The 16,889-nt window shown below is 39.5% G+C and overlaps 1 protein-coding gene and 1 long non-coding RNA gene across 2 annotated transcripts; one reads left to right on the top strand and one right to left on the bottom strand.

Annotated features, from left to right (window-relative positions):
• Positions 1-527: 527 nt before the first annotated feature.
• On the top strand, positions 528-2,346 carry LOC121695881 (zymogen granule membrane protein 16-like). The gene is made up of 4 exons (XM_042077054.1): positions 528-572; positions 884-937; positions 1,207-1,333; positions 1,682-2,346. The coding sequence occupies exons 2-4, from the start codon at positions 886-888 to the stop codon at positions 2,043-2,045; spliced, it is 543 nt and encodes a 180-aa protein (XP_041932988.1). The 5' UTR covers positions 528-572; positions 884-885; the 3' UTR covers positions 2,046-2,346.
• A 3,417-nt stretch (positions 2,347-5,763) lies between these two features.
• LOC121695589 lies at positions 5,764-15,191 on the bottom strand. Its single transcript, XR_006026116.1, has 4 exons — positions 15,152-15,191; positions 14,720-14,817; positions 13,723-13,834; positions 5,764-5,826 (listed from the first exon to the last, which is right to left on the bottom strand). It is a non-coding gene; the product is annotated as an uncharacterized LOC121695589 (long non-coding RNA).
• Positions 15,192-16,889: the final 1,698 nt, after the last annotated feature.

Genomic DNA, 16,889 nt, shown 5'->3' with positions numbered 1-16,889 from the left:
TAAATTAATTTATAAAGCAAAAAAGGGGGAAATATCTAAGGGTGGTGATACTTTAAAATGTTTATAGGCATTTTATAACTAATGTATCTATTAATAATGTTGTAAATCTTACTTTTAGCATAAAACCTGTCGTAAGTGATACTTATTTTGTGTTCAACACACTTTTCTGTTATTTTATGTTCTACTGCGATGGATCCACCCCATAAATGGTGTGATGACACATAAAGATTCGATCTCAGTTCATATACAAAGCCATTGTTTTACACTGGAAAATATATCTTAACTAAACACAATCGCTGAAAGTCCCCACTAAGTCTGAGCATTGTCTTTGTCAGGGAAACATTTTGCAATCCTGTCCTTCCTCTTATTTCTGCCATATTGTACAGAAAGGGTTTTGCAATTACCAGTCGAACAATAGATGAACAATAGACCTGAACTGTATGTTTGCAATATTACCATTCACTGAAAACAGTATAAATGTAAGCAGACAGATGGCAAGTAGACATCATTCAGAATCTCCTGCTCAGAAGCTCATATCCAACTTCTCCTTGGACCCTACGCCTACAGAGACGGTGAGAGCCTTTCAGACAAATCCCAAGATTTAAAAGTTGTGTATTTTCAAAGTATTAATTTATATAAAGAAACACCTTGAACAACTATACATACACCAAGGGCTGGCTTTAAAATTACTTAAATACTGTCTTGACTACTTCAAGGTCAAAAGTGATAGGCCTACAGGTGAAATTTAGAATTATTCAAAGAATACTCTTGATTTCATGTTTCCAACAGACATCCTTACTTATATGAATATGAACATGTACAATGTGTAGCCTAGGTTACTTATTGAATATTGATGTGAAGGTCATGTTATGTCTTGTTGCAGACATGTTTGCGCTGCTGGCCCTGTGTCTTCTGTGCTCGACCGCCTGGGCTCAGTGTGAGTAGCCTACTTTGTACACATCTCTAAACAGGCCATGAACCCCGGCACCGCCACACCGCTTGCACGATCAGCAGCTGACTGCCAACAAATGCAGTGAGTCAGTCTCACAGCGGCAAATGTCGGCAGGAAGCGGCGGTGGAGGTGTGACACCGTCAAACCATACACGGCGCCGGGGAAGTGAGCTGTGAAAGTGGGTGATAATGAGGGTTGCTATGGCAATGGGTGATAACGTTTCCTAACGTGTGAACTCTCCTCTTGTCTCACAGTCCAGCCGGATCGGTACTCTTTCTCTGAACCCGTGGGCAGCGGCACCGGAACCCGGTATGCCACGTCTGGATTTGGCCCAATCACCGCTGTTAGAATGTGGGAGCAGAACAACAACATTGTCACCGGGTAATATATGCAAACTTAATGTCGTAGCCCTTAGTTTATCTGATTTCACATGTGTTGTGCTGATCAAAACAAATAGTCTAAGCCATCAGAGTTGTAGAATACTTACATTTTAGATTACTTTTGCAGTGTATTTTTTAAAGATCTAAATATAGATCTGCATGTTAGCCATGTTTGCTTTTGGAAAATAAGCTTCTTGCTCCAAAAATGAAGGCCATTTATATCACCTCCCTCTATTTTTGCTGTTCCTCAGCAGAGAGGGAAGGCAGCTTTAGCTGTAAACTGAAAACTTTAACCCTCTTGACTTTACACTGAGAATAACCTGCCTCTTATACGATTGATCACTTTCAGGTTTCAGCTAAAGTATGGCTTCGCCTGGACTCCTCGGGTTGGCCGCAACACAACTAACCGCGTGGAGATGTCCCTCTTCGAGGGCGAGGCCATCGTCCAGGTGTCAGGGAAGTACAACCCCAACAACTTCATCTACCAGCTGCAGTTTGTGACCAACAGAGGTCGTTTCCTGGCCGCAGGTCAACCCCTGGGCCTGTCCTTCACCCACTACCCCACCAACAGCGAGAGCGAACTGAGGATCCTCAGCGGCCGTGTCAACAGTGCGGGCATCACCTCCCTGGGCGCCCACTTTGCCAGTGTGGACGATATGGGGTACAAGATGCATGGCGCAGGAAACACCACTCACAGGATGCATCTGAACTAGGGGCCACCCTTTGATTCTTATATCAAGCCCTTATACAAGCTCTCATAAATGTCTTACATTCCGATGTAATATCTTTAATTTAATAACTTAATCCTTTAAAATCTGTTAAGATCAGTATTTTGTATTTTTGAGTAAATGTTTGTGAAAATTACATCTTCTCATATTGGGTTCATGTAATGTGCATGCTTGTTGTGGTTTGTCACATGAAAAGTGCTATGAATTAATAGTTTACTTGAGGGACGTGTCCATGATAAGATGCTGTGCGTTCACCTCTGATTGCTTAATGAAAGATCTAGATAGTGATGCAATTTCCCTTACTTTTAATCTCATAAAATATGTAAAATATGACTGATTGAAAGACATTAAACATGCATTAAAAAGATGATGACACACCATATTTAATTGAATACTTCTATTTTAAGATTCAACGGGAGAATCAACAGACCAATCTGTTATGATTTACTTTCAGAAAGAGCTATGGCTGGGGACAGTTTTAAAGGAATATTAATGCAATATTTTCAAACTGAATGTTGTCCTTTCAAACCAAAATAGAAAAAAAACATTCCTTGATGCAGATGAGCTCCATTTTAATTAATTTTCATAAATCATAATGATAACTTAAAGGTCCCATATTATACTTCTTTTTCAACAAGTCAAAATAGACCTATGGGTTGTGCAAAGCATGTCCCTGAAGCAGTTTTGCAAACTATTCCCCACATTATCAGCAGCTCCATTCTTACCAGTTTCAGTCCCTTTCAGGAAAGGTAGTTCGAACTTTCAATCGCAAACAAGGACGCAAAGTGCGACTGCCCCTGGGTCGTTCCTTGGTAGTTTCAGTTGGTGTCCAGAGCGCCTAACCAAAAATCACAACCGCCTAACCAAAAATTACGAAGTAGATGTTTATCTTGTGACTCAATGATTAATCTATCCTATTGCTTAATTTTTATTTTATTTAATTATTTTTTTTATTTTATTTAATTTTATTTATTTAATTTTATTTTACAGATGACAACCATCTGAGTTTTTCAGACAACACCGAGTACATTTTTAAGAAATGCTCGAAAACAACGTCTCCTCAGAAGCCGTCTGGGTATTAGTGCTCAGATAACTGAGTATACACCACACACATTGAAAGTGTGTTAACCTTCCACCTCTCTGCCTGGTTTGGACACCTAAGCTGTAGATCCAAAAACAAACTAAACAGGATAGTGTCAATGGCTAGTAACTAATAGTAGGAAGACCTCAAAGACATCTGAGACAAATATATACAGTACTGACAGAATGAGGAAAAAAGCTAGGGAAATCATTGCAGATAGTACACACCCTCTTTCTAGCCAGTTTGAGCTCCTGAAGTCTGAGAGGCGCTACAGAGTGCCTCTGGCAAAAAGTGTATTTAAAATCCTTTATTCCAAATGCCATCAGTATCCTCAATCAGACCAAGTGACAATATCAAACTGAGATGCTATTTTTTTTACTCTTTTTTAACTCTTATTTTTGTGTATTTTTTAATCTTATTTTGTTCTATGTATTTTATCATGATATTTCGACTCATATGTCTGAGATGATACTGTGGCTGTATGTCTCTGTCTTTTATGTCTGGTGAGCCAAAGAAAAATGTCCACCTTGGTGGACATTAAAGATTTATTCTATTGCATCAGACACACAGATCCCAGATGCACCCCTTCCCCTCCCCTCCCCTTACACCCCCCCATCATCACAACAGATCAAGTGATAGCTCAACTGAAGAAACTGCACACCAATAAGGCACCGGGGCCTGACAGACTGTGTCCAAGGCTACTCAAGGCCTGTGCTGCTGAACTGGGGGAGCCACTGAAGCACATCTTCAATTTGAGTCTACGCCTTGGACAAGTTCCAACCCTGTGGAAGACATCATGTCTCACCCCTGTCCCTAAGAAGCCACACCCTAGTGAGCTTAATGACTACAGACCTATCGCTCTTACATCACATGTGATGAAGACAATGGAGCGACTGGTCTTAGGTATGCTCAGACCCCAGGTACGCCATGCACTAGACCTGTTACAGTTTGCATACCTGGAGTAAGTGGGCGTGGATGATGCCATCACTTATCTTCTACTCAGGACATATTCTCACCTAGACAAGGGGAAAAGTGCTGTGAGAATCATGTTCTTTGATTTCTCAAGTGCTTTTAACACCATCCAACCCATCAGACTGGGAGACAAGCTCTTGCAGATGGGTGTGGACGCTCACCTGGTAACCTGGATTACAGATTACCTGACCGAGCGACCACAGTTCGTGTCAGTAAGGCGGGTTGTATGATGTTTGGTTGGTTGATCAGATGGACGGTCGGAAGGTTTTTGGCACGATTCCCGCACCATACTCGCTACCTGCAGGTGAACTAGTGACACATGGATTCAATTGTTTTTGACTGATGTCATTGGTCTCTCGATGTAAAGTAACTATATGCATGAATATTTATGGTCAAAACCCATTATTGTGTCTCGTAGGCCTACTCTTACTCAGTAATGAAAAGGAGAGCTAGGATGCGAACTCCGATCAAGCGCGCAGAGCATCGACGTGATGCCATTAAGCCTGATATACCCTGAAATTCGTGTAGGCTATATATTTTTTCCAACATAGGTATTAAATAATGAATAACAAATAATGACACATATTGGTCGGCTTAAGTCAACTGCTTTATATGCTTGCAATAGGTTTAGGTTTTTGCTGATGGCAATGACAATGCCAGCATTAATCACTCGGTTTAAATTAGAAAAATGTCGACATAGGCCATGGCAGAGAATTTCTAGGGGGTGGGGTATTACACGTTGCCACTGTTTTCACCAATGATATGTATCACTGCATCATCAACAACATTGTTGGAAATACAATGTTCAAACGCCGGAGGTAGCGAATTTCGACACAGATGGTTTCTGGAAACAATGTCGTTGTTTGGTCGCAAGTTCCCAGAGGAAACTTTTGCTTCTCATTTGTATCCCTTCTGTTGCTAAGGAGGCAAAATGGTGATTATCTTTTAAGGATCATTTAAGTATTACTTTTGTCACAATTATTTCTCCTAATTTTGCCTTAGGAGAAATAAAACAAGCAAAAGATGAGACACATAGCAATAAGACAAGTAAGGGTCACATAAGAGATATTAGTTTGAGAAGCAGGAGAAGTACAGGAGATCTCTTATATGTTTGAGTGTAATCTCACTTACAACGTGTTTCTCCTTACTGTAGGAGAAATAATAGAGCAGATGGAGTCACATAAGAGATATTAGTTTGAGAAGCAGGAGAAATACGGGAGATCTCTTATATGTTTGAGTGTAGTCTCATTTACAACTTGTTTCTCCTTAGGAGAAATAATAGAGCAAATGAGGAGACATTGCAATGAGAAACTGTTGAGAAGTAGGAGTTACAATTGAGATATCAGTTTGAGGGTCAAAAAATAGGGCACTCCATAGCATTTCAAACTTTTATTTTATAAAACAAAGCAAAACAGTTGTACTTTAAAAATGGACTTTAAGCAATGGGAGCTTGCACAGTTGCACTTTAAAATGGACTTCAAGCAATGGAAGCATGTTAATGCCTTGATATGTTCTTTTTAAAAATTGTGTATTCTCATTTTTAATTTTTTTGTGTATGTGAGTATTATTTTTAAAAGCTGCACAAGCAAATTGCATTGTACGGACCAACTGCACAATGACAATTTAAGTCTATCTATACATTTGTACCAAAGCGTGCCATACTGTGTACAATGGTGGATGAAAGCGTGGGCTGGTCAATCTGCGTCTTTTATCCTGGTGGTGGAACCAACCAAAGGGAGGAGGGAGAGAAGAGCAGAAAATAGAACATTGTTAGTTTGTGAGCCACTCAAAAATACAAAGTAAGACATTTGTTTGACCGTCTGCTTTCATAACTGTGGGAATTTTGATACAGCACAAAGATCAGACACACCTTATTAATCACTTAAAACACAGAATGGGGGATGTGATAGCTACCACTCACATTTGCTATATGTTGCCCAATTGAAAAACAGATTGTATTGATATATTTGTCAAGCTTAAACAAGTTTGTTGAATTCCCTCACCTCATCTAGTGAGTAAACTGTATTGTCAGGCTAGAATTAACCCCTATCCAGCTTACCACTAGGCAAAACCTTGTTTTGGTTGGACTAAGCCTATTCAGTGTAAAAAAAAAGGGCATCTGAAAATAGTTTAGTTCAGAGTCCTGATGTCAAAAAAGTAATTTGGGCAATTTTTTTTGTCATCTGGGAGCTGGCTCCATAGTCAGAACGCATAACAACTAAATACAGCGTTGCCTTGTTTAGTTCTGATAGTGGGTTTCAACAGGAACATTTCTCCTGTGATCAGTGAGGCTTAAGTGATGAGTATTGCTGGAACATGTCACACAGTCTCATAGATAGATAGATAGATAGATAGATACTTTATTGATCCCCAGGGGAAATTCAAGAAGACACTTGAAGGGCAAATCTGGTGTAAACTGATTCAAAGCCTTGTTGTTCGAGCTCACCAGGCACTGTCCAAAGGACAAAGAACAATAAAATGTGTCATAACCTAGACAAGTTAGGGACAAGAAAGTAAAGCTGACTCAATATGGCAAAAAAGCCTTCGGTATCTTCTTTCCATTACAGGGTTTCCCCAGGTTTGACCACCCCAAATAAGACTTTTTTTAAGACCACTTACATGAAAATTAAGACCTACATCACACCCATTATGCGGTTGTAAAACACCAGATCAAATCCATAATGACAATTAAAACAACACTTCCCCATGATGTGCTGTCCTCTCCTTTCGACTGATTATGTTCATTGCTGCCGGTGCGAAAACCCAAAGTATTGTTTGCGCATATCCTAAGAAATTAGACTAGTGTAGTTGCCACGATACCAAAATTATTGTTTCGATACCGATACCACATCAAGAATTGCGATTTCGATACTTCTTCGATAATTCTTAAAAAATGTATTTGATTTGGGGGCCCAGACCACCTTGATATCATCAGTAATATTGAATATAGTGTTATCATTCACACCAGTGGGCATCCTAGATTCTGCTTGACTCTTTCCACACACACGGAAAATTATGGCTTATTTCATATGTTTCTATTTCATATACCTTCGAATTCATATAAAGTGTACAGTTAATGTATAGTATTTTTTAATCTGCATAATTACTATTAATCTGCTTAATTGCTAAACATATTTAGTCATTTGAATACTTAATATTTATTCTTAAACTATTACACCTAGGCAAATTTTAATGTGGTGTGTAGGCCTAGGTGTAATTGAGTGATAATTGAGAGATTTGTCACTTTAAGAAATACGTGAGTAATTACTGTAGCCTTCAGTCTCACGGTTTTAGGCTAGTGAATAATAGTTGCACATAATGCATAAGGATATGTGGATGCAATTCATTGTTGTCTGTCATTAGATAAAATAAATGTAAATAAAAAACTATCAAGTTCATAGAAGGGATCATGTTCAATAATGATTTATTATTACGAATGACATACATGACCTGAGCCAGCAGAATTAGTTAGCAAGGAGCTCTCTCCAGATGTAAAAGTTTGCAAAGGTTGCGCTGCCTATTTCTAAATGACATTAAACCCAATAGTAGACCTACGTACATCTCATAGCCTAGGTAGGTTAGCAACACAAAGTTGAGAGGTGCAAGTGAGCAAATCAACTTGATATTAGCCTATTATTATGTGTTACAACAGAATCACTTAAGCTAAACTAGCAGCCATGTCTCGCTGTTTATGGCACGACAGCTGCGCATATGTGTGTGAGGAGAAAAGACGCACAGACACAGGCTTGGGGAGGAGGCACTAGAAGCATGCCTTGTGCACACAAACAAGAACACGGTCATTCTTAAAAGTATTGATACTAATAAAATTAGGTATTGTGACAACTGCTAATAGCTATTGCGACACTTTTGTAGTATCGGTGCACCGTGCAACACTAAATTAGACGATCTCTGACGTTAATCAACCCCCTGTTGAATTTTCACATTGTTGTTGTTTTTTCCTAGCCTAGAAATCTAGACGCACCCTAGCGGCGGCAAATTAATTTGCTCAGCCTGTACGTCTAGTATCAAACAATAGGGATTTCTATTGGCTAACGCCGTGGACGTCATCCAATCACAGCGCTCTATTTTGTTAGAGTCTTAAAGGTGCGATTTGTAGGATTGTTACCGAACGTTCTGTTGGCCAAAATCAAAACACTGGTGAACGTTCTCAAGACTACCAGACGCGAGCCTCTTCTGGGTTGCCAGATGTAATGAAGACTTAGCTAACGTTAGTTGACCTGCAGCTGCTTTAACGTTTCTCCAACCATGACCCAGCTACACATTACGGAAACAGTGAAAACAAAAAATACCTCTCTAACCAACGTAACATATGTAGCTGAAGTTAGCGATGCAGATGAAGTTTAGCCTAGGCTACCTGTTGTGGAGAAATATGGCCAGCTCTGCGTCAGACTTGATATTCTTCATTTGACGAAGACGTCACCATCTCAGGAAGCTCCTCCGATGTCCACTTAATTTGTTTCTTGTTTTAATTTTGGAAATTTGCCTGCCTCTTGTAGGCGTTCATGACTACAACTGACAGCTGTTGACAGTTGGCCTTTGCTAATTTGGCAACCCAAATAGGAGGACGCGCTAGCCCATTATTAATACGCTATTCTAGAATTAATCGTTCAAAACATAAACGAAAATTCCAAGAGATTCCGCCCCGTAACTGATTTTTTTTCATGGGTTTTACGGGGTTTCATGGGTTAGAGTAATGTTGTCAAATAAGCCATTACTTCAATTCATCGTGTTTCCTCACTCTCTGACAACATATGGTGATCATTTTTGGAATGGTTACAGTATTTTCCATTATTTCCTACATACTGGACCTTTAAGGCAGGCTTAACAGGATGGCGACAGTCCTGCGACAGTGAACAACAAGGAAGGTGGCTATGGCAAACGAAGAGCGGTTGTTTGAATCGGCGTTGGCGTCAACTTTGGAGGAGTTGGACTTGTGCTTTTCTTTGAAAGTTGAGCAACACAATGCACTTAAGTCATTCCTTTCGAAGAAGGATGTATTTGCCGTTTTGCCGACCGGATACGGATATGGTCGTAGCGCTGGCCTATTGCATGCCTAGGCAGTTTAAAAGACAATTCTCTGCCCGCCCCTTGGATTAAGTGAGGTGAATGGCTCGATTCCAGACTATACATTTCAATGATATAGGATGGCCCGCCAGGCTAGTTTTTTCCCCCATTTCACCTTGCTTGCAGGCTAGTATAATTAAAATTGAAGACCTTCGTTTAAAAAATTAAGACTTTGGCAACAGAATTTAAGACTTTTTCAGACCTTAATTAAGGAACATGACATTTAAGACCGTTTAAAGACTTTTAAGACCCCGCGGCTACCCTGCATTATGTCAGGAATACCAAAAGTACTTACGGCTCTGGGCTATACTTCCCTGTCCATAACTCAGAATTGGCTGTGCCACATTTTCTTTTTCCTATGAACAGCACACAGTGATTTCCAACAAGAGCTATGGATCAATTCATACCGGATTTGTCCTTTAAGTGATTTGTAAACAAGGAGTGCTTTAGGGTCAATCCGGTAAATCAAAGACAATGACTCAATATTACATCTAAATTAGCCCAAAACATTTAGCTCTGATCACTCAAGAGACACTGACAATTGTCAAGAACAAAAATGAAATACAGAAAATACAGTATACACCAGGGGTATTCAATTAATCTTCAGCGAGGTCGTTACAGAAAATTTCCTCAAGCAAAGGTCCGGAGCATCATAATGTTTAGGCTATGTATATGTATGTATGTATAATATATATACAGGGGCGGAGCCAGAGGGGTGGCTCCGGGTGGCACAGGCCACCCTTGAGATTCGATTGGCCACCCCAGGTGCCACCCCAAATCCTAGTCTACGATTGGCCATTAACATGGTGTAAGGCGGGACCTTTCTTGATGCACTTGCAGCAGTGTGAAGTGTCAGACGTCAGAAATGTAAGTGGCAAACACACTTGCCTTTATTGGCCTGCGGCACAATTGAACTGCGGAACGAAAGGTTTCCCCGATCAGGAAATACTCCTTAATACGCAACTTTGTGTAGGCTTAAGAGAGGTAGCCTAAATATCGTGCCTATGACGATGACAGCTTTAAAAAAAAAAAATATTTCACTTGTCTCGCTGGATTGAAGGCAGAATGTGGGCTGTTGCGCAAATAGATGAATGAGGGTCGGGAGATTCCGTTAACAAAAACCTAAAGTTTTGCTAACATTTTCTCCATTATCATCGTAAAATATGTCTCCATGCAGGGCAGGGCTGGTTCTAACCTAGGCTAGGCTACTATATTTGGGTGGGCTGGTAGAAATTTTGGGTGGGCAACATAGCAAACCTGTCAAATTGGATCAAAACTAACATAAACACAAAACAATCAGTACTACCTAGCTTGAGTTGCTGCAGCCAGGGATAGGCAGTATGTCTGATACATGTATGTAAAATACAAAATAGTATGTTGTCATTTTTATTTTATTTAGTTGGAAAAAAATGGCATCATATTTTGTATCAAAATACTTTATAGGTTTGTAGTTTAAAAATAGTGCCAAATTATTTTGGTAAAACCAATAACCTACTTTTGGTGATGTGATTATAAAAGTGCAAAACAATAAATGCAGCACTGGTGCTGACTTGTAATTTGCCCAGAGTTGTTGTGATCAGAATATTGAGATTCAGGGAGATAAGTTTCTTGAGAACTTTAGTCATCCAATTCAAACACATGGAAGTCATCCAATTCAAACACATGGAACCGGTTATGTGGTTACCCTGCAAGAAGTTGCACCATGTGCAACGTGCACAATGTTTGCTCACATCCACCAATTCATACCAACCTCAAGTTTCTTGAGAACTTTAAAAGAAACTGATGATTAATCATCTAATCCAGTGGTTCTTAACTGGTCTGGCTTTGGGACCCACAATTTCCCATGTTCATGAAGTCACGACCCATATATTTTTTATAGCGTTCAAGACAACAGATTTGGTGAGCTACATGCTAAGAAAGGCAAAGTGCCTGTAGGCCTATTTGTTTGGAACATGCTGTTTGGCATTACATTTGTGAAGTCTCCAACTCCTGGTGTCTGTCTGTCTTTGACAGGTGTACTTTATTATGAGGTATTTTCACTCATGTTCCAGCAATTGTGAACATCGCACACTGTGGATTCTGCACCATTTCGTCTCAATTTAAGTCTATTTGAAATGGGCGATTTCTTCTCTTTTCTTTTAACCACAAGCTCCGCGACCCACCCAGAATGGTTCCGCGACCCACCACAAGAACCACTGATCTAATCGGAAGACATGGAACCGGTTATGGTTGCCCTGCAACAAGTTACCCCACGTGAAAATTTTATTAATAATTTGCCCAGACTTGTTGTGATCATAATATTGAGATTCAGGAAGATGAAATTGCTCACATACACAATACACTCCTTCATACCAACCTCAAGTTTCTTGAGAAAATAAACAAATAGACAAAAAAGCAGGTCAAATTATTGTAACAGCTACAAAAATAGATGGCCATAGAGTGGGGGAAATGTCTTGGATGAGTATATTTTGTATATCTTCATTTACAGTAATATAATAAAATTGATTATATTTTAATGTCCCCATGATGGAATTTGTTTTAGAACACCATAGCCCAGTGACAGACAACTTAGATAATTAAGTTTAATATGTTTGTATTAAATTTTATTCAAATACAAAGACATTTTATGTGAGAGTAAGGTATTTCTGTTTTTTTGTCCTTCAATTTATGAGTATGGTGTTTGCATCTGGTTTCCCTAATGTATGTGCTAATTTCACATCTTGAGCCTGTTTCTGTTTATCTGGATGTTTTGCCTCATGCCACCCTTGAATCAGTGCCTTACTAGTGCCACCCTTGTTAAAAATGTCTAGAATCGCCACTGTGTATATATAATATTAGGATGGATGGATGGAGCCTAGTTGTAGATAAATAGATAGATAGATAGATAGATAGATACTTCATTGATCCCCAAGGGGAAATTCAAGAAGATTGTAGGCCTAGGCCTAATGTTTAAAGGTGCCATGTGTAATGTCCGCCAAAAATCAATTCATACTCCACATTCCATAAAAGATGGGGGCAGTATACCTCCAGAAAGTGAGCTGGTTTACCCTAGAGTAACAACCGAGACTCGTGTATTGCAGTTTGGCTAGCGGTTATGTTGTCCGCATACTGCCTCCCATGGCCGAAACTGGTATTATGACACCTGTCGGGCTGTGGCTAGTAATTTAGCATGCTAATTCAGGTTGATATCTCTGCAGCACTATACCTTGTTATTTTTTTAATGACATCATCGCCCTTATTTCTTCTCATTCTTTTGATGCGTGTAGCTCATCTTTTGGATATTTTTACCTCAATTCTTACACATGGCACCTTTAATGTGAAATAAAATAAGTAGCCTAAAAGGCAACATTCGAAATGAGGAGAAATAAGGCAAGATAAGAGTGATTGGGGAGAAAAACTGAGTAGCCTTGGCTATTTTAAAGATCTTAACGTGAACTTAAAATAAAATTTGAGCTAAGACAAGGCTGGTTCCTTGAACCCATTAATCAGCAAGTTTAATTTCATTTTTTTAGTTTTTTTTATGTTGACCCGAAATCCTGGAAACCCAGGAACATCACGTTGTTGGGCAGTGAATGCATGTCGGCTTAACTAGATTGTGGTGGATCAATCATATTGCCTTCTTAAATCGTAAAATATTCTGTGGTCTCAGTTCACTGTTGAATGGGCCTAGCCTACCCTATGCTTACTCAATATGCTTTGTCTAGTAGAGGTGCTTCAAATTAGCGCTTTTAAAAATCGCCTGTCTCAGAATAGAAGAGGTCCAGGGCAATTCTGCACAAAACTGTCACATCCATATTTAGCCTAGTTGGCGTTACGGACGTGACAGTTTTGCGTGGTATTGCCCCCGTATCGTTATATAAAGCTCTGTTCTCGCTGTCTAGCTTCCTCCTCTTTGAGCAATCGATGATTTGAAAATAACTTACTTATCGTTAACTTAGGTATCCATCTGATTGTTTCTCGTCCCGTCTCCTCTCCTCGCTCGTTTTAGGCTATCAGTCTCTTCCCCATAGTAGGCTACTTTACTCACTGACTCGACTTTATCAGAATTCACAGATTTCACTGGCTGAGTAGCAGCAAGCGAAATGATGGTTCCTGAAGCTCCTGAAGTAACTGCTGTCATCCTAACCAACAAAACATTTAGCGCAGCTTTGAAATCTTACGTGAAAATCTAAATTAGGCTATTATGGTCTGGGTCCGGACTCGGATCGCGGTCCGCCATTTGGTGATCCCTGGTATACACCATACAACAAATATTGTTGGTGAGTTAATCATTTTGGCCATGACATTTTTTTTACTTTTGATGCATGTTCAGCCCATCTGTAAAATATCTTCATAAACCCTAGTGGAAATTCCGCCTCTATAATTTCTATGACAATGTGATTTTGTAGCTTTCGTAGCTACACAGTTTGATGTTAACTGTATAAAGGTTGAATAATCTTAGTGCAATAGAGGCCTACCCTTTATAAAAAGCCCACCAATAATGCTCACCACAATTGGAAATAATTTAAAATAAGAGAAAATTACCCCAGCTTCATGGATGTTTTGGAACCTCCAGCCCTCGTAACAAAAGCCTTCTTGACCTTTGCGGATTCCACAGCTATCCATCCGCAGAGCGTTCCACAGTGCATAATGTAGGCTGCAAATAATAAGCAAAATCAATCTATCAGTGTGGTAATAATAGCTCTGAAACTGACAGTTTCAGTCATTGATTTTGATTAGCTGAAACGTGTTCCTTTCTGTTGTAATTCCCAAGTTACACAAAGTTACACAAGGTTACACATCCTTGTGTACACATCCCTACGCAAAGAAAGTTGTTACAAGCTGTGGCCAATGTTCCACTTACCATTGTGTGACAGTCTACATGAACTATTTATTGGTGTAGGGGTGTCTTTATAAAACCATCAACTGTGCATAAGTTAAGACAAAGAGAGGAATACAATAAATCATCTGTTGGAAATTGATCTTAATGCCTCAATTAAAAAATGAGGATAAAAATCCAACCTTTAAACACACCAATATTCTTTGTGAATGAACCGGGTATCGTAAATTAATAAATGTTATTCCTTAAAATACAGGGGGCATAAGTAAGGAACCCCCCCATGTTAAAATCCCATAGAGGCAGGCAGATTTTTATTTTTAAAGGCCAGTTATTGAATGGACTCAGGATAATATGCATCCTGATCAAGTTCCCTTGGCCTTTGTAATTAAAAGATAGATAGATAGCCCCACATCACATACCCTTCACCATACCTAGATATATCATGGTTTTATTTCAGTTAGGCTAATAGCTGGTTTGATTTGCATGCTACAGATTCTATTAATTGCAAAAGAAATGTTGACTGGTAAGTTATTCATGACTGCAGATGCTGACTTGCCTATTTCTCGATCCCTCGACCGCAGCAACGCTACTTCCTAGTTTACCTGGGTTACAAGAATGCCCTTTCACTCCTGTTACAATATGCTGTAATTTATAGCAGGTTAAACAAAAGTTAGAACATATTGTGGGGAAAAATATACTTACCATTTTGGTACGCTGTTTGTTCAGCAATTTGATCTGATGGTCTAGCGTAGTCTTCCAATGTTTTAAGAAGCTGCCGGCCTCTTTTCAGTGGAATTGAGCTGGAACCAGTTTAAACCAGTGGCAATAACGTTAGCTTTGTCATCTTGACTGACATCCCAAAGACATTTTAAAATTCCGTGCATTTTGGCTACAGCATGGCTTAACACCATTCAAAACATACAGACTAAAGCTGTATAAGGCAAAGTAAGCTAGCAACGTTAAATTGTCTAACGTTAGCTTTATATACAAGCGGCACAGCCAGTGATGTAACTTACAAGTAGCTAACATTAACTAGCTAGCTAACTTTATGTGCTGCTTCGTCAGGTTGTTCAATGATATATTGAGTCTAAAAATATGCAAGAACGTTAGCAAATTACCAAAATGTTAATGTACCTTCTCTGAGTTTTTCGTGGTGGCAAGTTCTGCACAATCCTTCATACCCACACACCGTTTCACTTGGTTTCACTGGGCGCCAAATCTAGACTGCATTTTCTGGTAGGAGTCTTCTGCATGCGAGTTTGTCACGTCCGACCATCATAGACCTCTGGAGTCTAACTTGATTTCTCTAACTTGCTAACAAGTCGCAAGTTAGCTCTGGGGTAGCAAAAATCAAATTGTGCCGCCTTCACGTACCATTGATTATAATATCTACTCAAAGGTTGAGGACAAAAGTGCGTTCAGGAAAACGTCTGCGTCTCCGATTTCGTCGTCTCCCTGCGTGAGAATTTAACAGGTGATCTCCTTATATGGGCATAGATGGTAGCTGAGATGAGGTCTGTCAGAGCATCTTCATGTGTGGTGGTCACATCACATGGTTAGGCCTACTGTTTGCAAATGTGAACTTGAAAATATGTGCAATTAAAACAAATAAGCCAATGAAAATCATTTGAGAATTGTTGTACAACAGCTAGAGCTCTTACAGATCAGACTAATTTATAAAACAAATAGGTCTGGATGAGCATTACATTAGTTCACTTAGAGAGCTCTCTGATGGATAAGCCTGAGTAAAATATGAGATATATAAATTGAGCAAGTCTGAGTATTGTATAAGCCTTTGCTGAGATCTCTTTTGTAAATCAAAAAAGGACTAAACTGAGATGACTAAGAATGAGAACGGTTCAAGCATGTGAAGAGATCTCTTTTATTTAAAATATTGATGAGATCTCATTTGTATATTAAAGGGAGTCTACACTGAGATAACTTAACTCTTTTGCTCCAGAGACAAACCTGAGAAGCGGGAGACAAAAGCAATAATCTCATTTTTATATCACTGTGATCTCATTATTGTCTAGGAGAAACAATTGATAGATAGATAGATAGATAGATAGATACTTTATTGATCTCCAGGGGAAATTCAAGGAAAGGAAATTGAGAAAGAGAGGAGCTCTCATTTTAACATTTTCTTTCCTCTGGGTTGCGTCGTACCACGGTGGTTGAGCAACGTCGTTGCTAACTTTTCTAGAAACGAGCCCCAGAATAGGCTGTTTCTGGGCTGGGCCTGTTGTCTTAAATGCAAATGAGCTGTTGTTGGCCACGCCCCACTCTGGAATAGATGCTGCTATTCATTTGGCTCAGACTGCCTGAGTTGTACACGCAAATGTGATGTAATTGCCGGACTTGTAGCACGTTTAGCGTTCCAGTTTGTCTTTATGGGAAAAGAACATGGACGCCACCAGGGCAGCAGCTGTCTCTGTAGTGCTGGGCGCTTACCTAGAACACATGAGCAAGCTTGTGGCTTATCTAAATGTAGGGCCCTCTAGAAATATGTGTTACTGGACCCGTTTCACTATTTACCTATTACTCTACATTTAAACTGTGGGACTCAATTTCCCAAAATCCCCTAATTTAGTTTTCTAGCAGTTAATTGCACTATATCTATTTTCTTTCTATGTTAAACCAGAGACTTTCTAATGTGGAGACACAGCACTCAAAAAATCCTCCATAGAAATGCATGGGGCTAGTTTGTAATGCCAATAGAGAGCCGAAGTCACGCCCCTTCCGTTAGCCACCATGGGACCTCTTTCAAAAAAATGTGAATGGTAGTCAATGGGGAAAGATAAATTATTTTCTGGTCCCGATCGAGTTGTGCCTTGAATTACCCATATGATGTTTGTCAATTTTAAAGACAATT

The sequence above is a fragment of the Alosa sapidissima genome, chromosome 21 (genome assembly GCF_018492685.1).
Source record: "Alosa sapidissima isolate fAloSap1 chromosome 21, fAloSap1.pri, whole genome shotgun sequence".
Taxonomy (NCBI): Eukaryota; Metazoa; Chordata; class Actinopteri; order Clupeiformes; family Clupeidae; genus Alosa; species Alosa sapidissima.
The sequence above is the reverse complement of the archived record's forward strand: the minus strand, read 5'-3'. Positions and strand labels throughout refer to the sequence as shown.